We start from the raw sequence: 5,328 nt of genomic DNA, 5'->3' as shown, positions 1-5,328 counted from the left end.
GTACGAAAGAAGAAACGTCCTGTAAAATTAAGAGACTTTGTTGCATTTAATGCAAGTGGCTATTGTTCGGGACTAACAATACTAAGGAAGGGGCAGTGTTGCAAGAGCAGAAGTCACGTGACGTTGGTTTTCTCGAATGATCGGGGAAGTCCAAGTGTGATCGAGATGCCATCTTTGTTAGTATATAAGCCTGGCAGAGAAAGCTAGTGGATATATAAATGAAGAGAGAGAGAACATTAGTTACTCTGAGTTCCGTGTAATTTATGATTTTGTTAGTTTCTAGCTAGTGGGCTGTAACTTGTGTGTTTTGCACTCGTCGAGAGCAAAGTTATCGAGATTGTGAATTGCTGTGATTTATAGCGTGTATTATAAAAGTTGTTTAGTTTAAAGTGACGAGAAACGTATTGATTGTGCAACTACTGTGTACTAAAAGTTTGTATCGAGGAAAAATAAACTGGTTTAATCAAAAAATGACTTATGTTGCTGAAGATCCTTGGAAAGAGTTCTACCAGAAACAAACAAAGAAGCAGATACGTGACACCTGTAAAATCTTTGCAAGGAGACAAACTAATATTACATATGTTTAAATATGAAAATCTAACCAACATTAAGTGCAAAACGTACAATAGCAACAAATACACTTTACCAAGGGTTGACAGTTTACAATATACATAAATATATGAATAGACTTTGCTAATAACTGTATTGTATTATTATTTTTAATGAAAACATTTCATAAACCCTCTACTAGTAAAACATAAAACACTTCAGGTTAATCACACACACTATTCATTGAGAACGTTCTATTAAAATTATTTTCTAGCTTTATCATATCATTACAGACGTTGTCCTCATGACTGGTTATGCTCTTCTTGACAACCATGTATTGCCCTGTAGCATGGTTACTATCAGAAAAGGCTCAGTTGTAAGGTTGTCATGTTTACATCACACCACTCCTCCCTTCAACATTCTATAATACATTTAGTTTATGAAGATGGAAGTTTCCCAGGGCCTATTTAATCAGTCCAATCACACAAAGTTATAACAACTGCATCTAACTATTTGATTTGCAAACCTTCAAATGTAATAGCATGAATACCACTTCATTCTCCAGTTGTTTGAGGTATGCGACAATTTAATAGACATATTGTGTACACATCACTTGTGTCACGTTCTTGGATGACATTCCTTTATAATTACGTTGCATACTGAACCAATTTTTTACAATTCCAATGTAGTGTATTGTTGCATTATGCCTTTGAGGAACCTTTGTTCATGAGGTGAATATCAAGTATTTGCAGAATGGGTACAGTCAGGATACTATTTGCTCCTCTAAAAGAGTCAAAGGACCCAAGCTCTGCTCTCTGCTATGAGAAAATTTACCACACCAGCACAAGCTTGCACTATAAAAACCACATATGTAGAGTTCAGTGCCTTGTTATTCTACTGTAAGTACAAAACACGTATGTCACACACTTCCAGTCATTCATTGTCCACAACTTTTAAGTTTAGAACCTCTGTGTGCATGTAAAATAAGCATGTAAGCTATACTTCCCCTACCAAGAGTGAAAGAAGATGACATAAACAAAGACACAGGGGTAATAAAATGGAACATAGATATTGATGTTTTCAGTGGCTCAAAATGTTTATTGGTTTGGAGATGTTACTTTCTGTCTTTGTTTTTCTCAATTTCTGAAATATCAAAATGTTTTATTCTGATCATTTGTTTATTTTAGGTGGGTGTGATCCTCATATAAGATGCTGGGGAGAAATGGTTGCTACAAAAATGACATTTGTGTACAGACTTTCCTCTAACAAGTGGACAAGAGTGGCTGACATGCATAGTGCACGATCTCATCATAGTATGGTAGTTTTCAATGATTCCATTTATGTCATTGGAGGAAGAGATGACTCTGGAAGGTAGAAGGTTTACTAGCTGTATCTGGAAAACATCAAACTGATCTTACTTAACATAATTCTGATGAAACGAAAACATTCACACAACAATTATATGAAATTTGTACCTTGCTGGTTCATTGCTAAGTAATGTATTGGAAGTGTAGTTCCTTAACTATTTGAAGAAGACATTATTAATGGTTGATATCAATGTTATGTTGCAGGTAACTAGTATATCTTGGAAAATAGCCTAATAAATGAAAACATAGTTACAATTTACACATCATTTTAATGTAAGATTCAATGTTTCCTTTGAACAGGTTGAGTGCATCTGTCGAGTCCTATGTTCCTGCAGTAGATGAATGGAACCAAGAGAAACCCATGCCTTTACCACGAATGGGGATGGCAGTGGTTTCTCATGGAGGGTATCTTTGGGTTATGGGTGGAGTTACCTCAACAAAAGGTGGAAATATAAATCCTCCAGTATTAGATGATGTTATTTGCTATGATCCAGTGTTTAAACAGTAAGAATGTTGTGTACATTTATGAATTGTAATTAGAATGTTTTACTACATTGAAGTGATTTAAATATGTAAAATAAAAATAAGAACAACTTTTTTTTTTTGTTACTGGCCTAACAAATATGATTAAAATCACATTTGACTTGTATTTTTACATGCTTTTGAGTTAGCTAGTGCAAAAGAATCCTTTATGAATTATGCCAATAAATATTATGGCCCACGGTCCTAAGCAAACAAGAGTGCTCAGAACCTCCCAGCCAAATTTATTATACACTAAAATATAACTAAGAATTATGAAGAAGGCTAAATGGAAATGAATCTGATATGTTATGTGCAGTGATAAGAAAGAAAGAATAATTAAGCAAGCAATTAAATGGAGATCTAACTTGAAGAAGAAGTAGACCGAGACCAAGGTAGATTGGCTCGATGAAAGTTGGAGATAAGTGGGATGATGTCGAAGATGCAGTTTGGGATCGACATCTTTGGACTGAGTTCATGGGGGACCTTTGTGTCACTATGTATGTAGGGCCTTAAAATACAAGAAATAAATAATGGGAAACTCATCTACAGTTAAGGCTACTTTCACATATTTTACTGCACTTGATAAAACATTTCATAGTCACACACTAACCAAAACAATGTATATATATATACCTAATGATTGAAATTAATTGTAAATCAAAATGTTATATATGAGCATCAAGTGAAGATACCCTCAATTCATCTAACTTACGCAATGAGTATGAATTGATATATGTAAAAGCATCAAAGTATCTTTAATTTGCTTTGCTTTTTATACAGTTGGGTAAGTGGAAAGCCATTAAGAATTGCCAGAGCATTTGGTTCAGCTGTCGTATGTGATGATAAAATCTGGCTGTGTGGAGGTGCAGCTCCATCACAAGATGAGAACAATTATCTTGTAAGTATTCCAGCTATAGATGTGTATGACAATGAAGCTCTGGAATGGATCCAGAAAGCCACCCTAAGCTGCCCTCGACATTCTTCTGTAGTTGTTGCACTAGGTAAGATACATGATGAAATCGTTGCCTTATATAAAAAATTGGCATGTAGGAATATTTATATCGAATTACATAATGTTAACTTTGGTTGTGTTAAAACGCACTTTTTTTTTACCCGTAGGGTACTGTAACCAGTGGCTGTATAGGCTATTCATTGGAGCTCGACTTTACCACCAGTCACAATAGAATTCTATTAAATTTAGAAATACAGTCGTGAGTGGACTGCACAAGTCACTAACTTGAGGAAGTTTACAGTTAGAATAAAGAATCTGACTCTGAGACTGAGATACAAAATCCACTTCAATCTTTAATATAACCATTCTAATATTCAATTATATTAACGTAACTATCTATTAAAAAAGTCACCAACATAGGCTTAAATCAATTGTGCTTTAAGAACCTTTCTTAACTCTTTACTTGAATTTTATTCGATTTGAGAGAGATAGCAATAATTATTTACATGAAACTTGAGTGAGACATATTTTCTGGCCCTTGCAAAGGAGACACTGGCATAGTTGTTCCAAACTTCAAAATAATAGCAGCAGGGCAGTTTTATTGATCACTTTTCTTTGGGAAATTGGCTTAGATTTCTTCAGCAGATTTCTATGCCGAGGAGAACTCTCTTTTTGACCCAAAACAGGGGTTCTTATACCAATTCCTTTATTTCTCAATGTTGATTACAATACATCTTCAGTTTATACTTCACAAACTTTCTTTCATGGTCACGCGTATGCAATGCATTGCATAATATTTCATCATACTGGGCCATATATGTTTTTGGCATATATTTCTCGCTCATGGAATCATTGAAAATAACGAAAACTGCTTAAAAATTCCACAGTGCTTCAGTACTTTGTGCAATAGCTTAATACATCCTTTACTTTAAACCACAATTCTGATGTTATTTAAGTTTAAAACTCTCTCTCTCTCTCTCTTACTCAGGGTCATAGAAAAAGCAAATTTTGAAATTTTTGTCTAATAGTTCTATGATTAATGAATGAAAAGACTGACCCAAAGGCATTCTATCGCCAAACATTGTGAACCACAACTTAGTAAATTGAACTATTTGTGATTAAATTTTAAAGATTTTCTTAGTGGCTATATTCTCAAATCATCTTGCACAAAAGTGTGTGTGTGTAATACATTTTTGTACAAATAATGATCCTTCTTCCAAAAAAATTTTAGTTTTAAAATCAAAGTACTAAAACACATCCAACCAAATAAAAAAAAAATTCACCCTTGGTGTTTAGTGAATGTGTACCAGCAGTGGATTTCTTGATGTCATGATAATTTATTCAAACTTTGGAGCTCTAGTAACACAATGACAATTATTTTCAACCTTTGGAATAAAGAATTACAATAACATTCTTTTTATTACTTTTACTAAATAAATTAAGTACTCCTTCTATCTTATCTTCAAAAAAGGGAAATTACAGCTTATTGTAGTAGTATATCTGTGATGGCCATCGTTATACTAACTGTATGTAGCTTCCTTATATTCAAAATTTGTAGACTGTAATAATTCAGTCTTAACCACTGTAATCCTTGAGATTTCAACATATCCTCAGAAGACTTCAACCTTTTTCTTATAGTATTGTTACGACAGCGGAAGTCACGTGACCTGGTAACACGTTATGAGTTTCTAGAAGGATCATGACTCTTCCGGGTAACTCTAGTCTTTTCTACGCGCCCTCTATTATAGTATATAAGCCGGCAAATAAAGCTGAGGAAAAATAGCATGAAGAGAGATATAGAGACAGATAATCAAGTCAAGTGAGCGGTAGTGACCGTAAGTAAAGTGCGTGAATCATTGTGAATTATAGCATGTGTTTAAGTTAAAGTAACTGTGGAAATTAAGTGTATTGCAAAGTAGTATTGAGAAAGAATAAACT

The 5,328-nt window shown here is 33.9% G+C and overlaps 1 protein-coding gene across 1 annotated transcript in view; it reads left to right on the top strand.

Annotated features, from left to right (window-relative positions):
- LOC106475474 (beta-scruin) overlaps window positions 1–5,328 on the top strand; it is a gene marked incomplete at its 5' end in the record, with an annotated part of 14,087 nt that overhangs the window by 1,476 nt on the left and 7,283 nt on the right. The window contains 3 exon segments of the mRNA XM_022379572.1: window positions 1,737–1,920; window positions 2,217–2,420; window positions 3,219–3,439. Of these exon segments, the coding sequence (XP_022235280.1) occupies window positions 1,737–1,920; window positions 2,217–2,420; window positions 3,219–3,439 (609 nt within the window).

The sequence above is a fragment of the Limulus polyphemus genome, unplaced genomic scaffold (assembly GCF_000517525.1).
Source record: "Limulus polyphemus unplaced genomic scaffold, Limulus_polyphemus-2.1.2 Scaffold8636, whole genome shotgun sequence".
Lineage (NCBI taxonomy): Eukaryota > Metazoa > Arthropoda > Merostomata > Xiphosura > Limulidae > Limulus > Limulus polyphemus.
The sequence above is the reverse complement of the archived record's forward strand: the minus strand, read 5'-3'. Positions and strand labels throughout refer to the sequence as shown.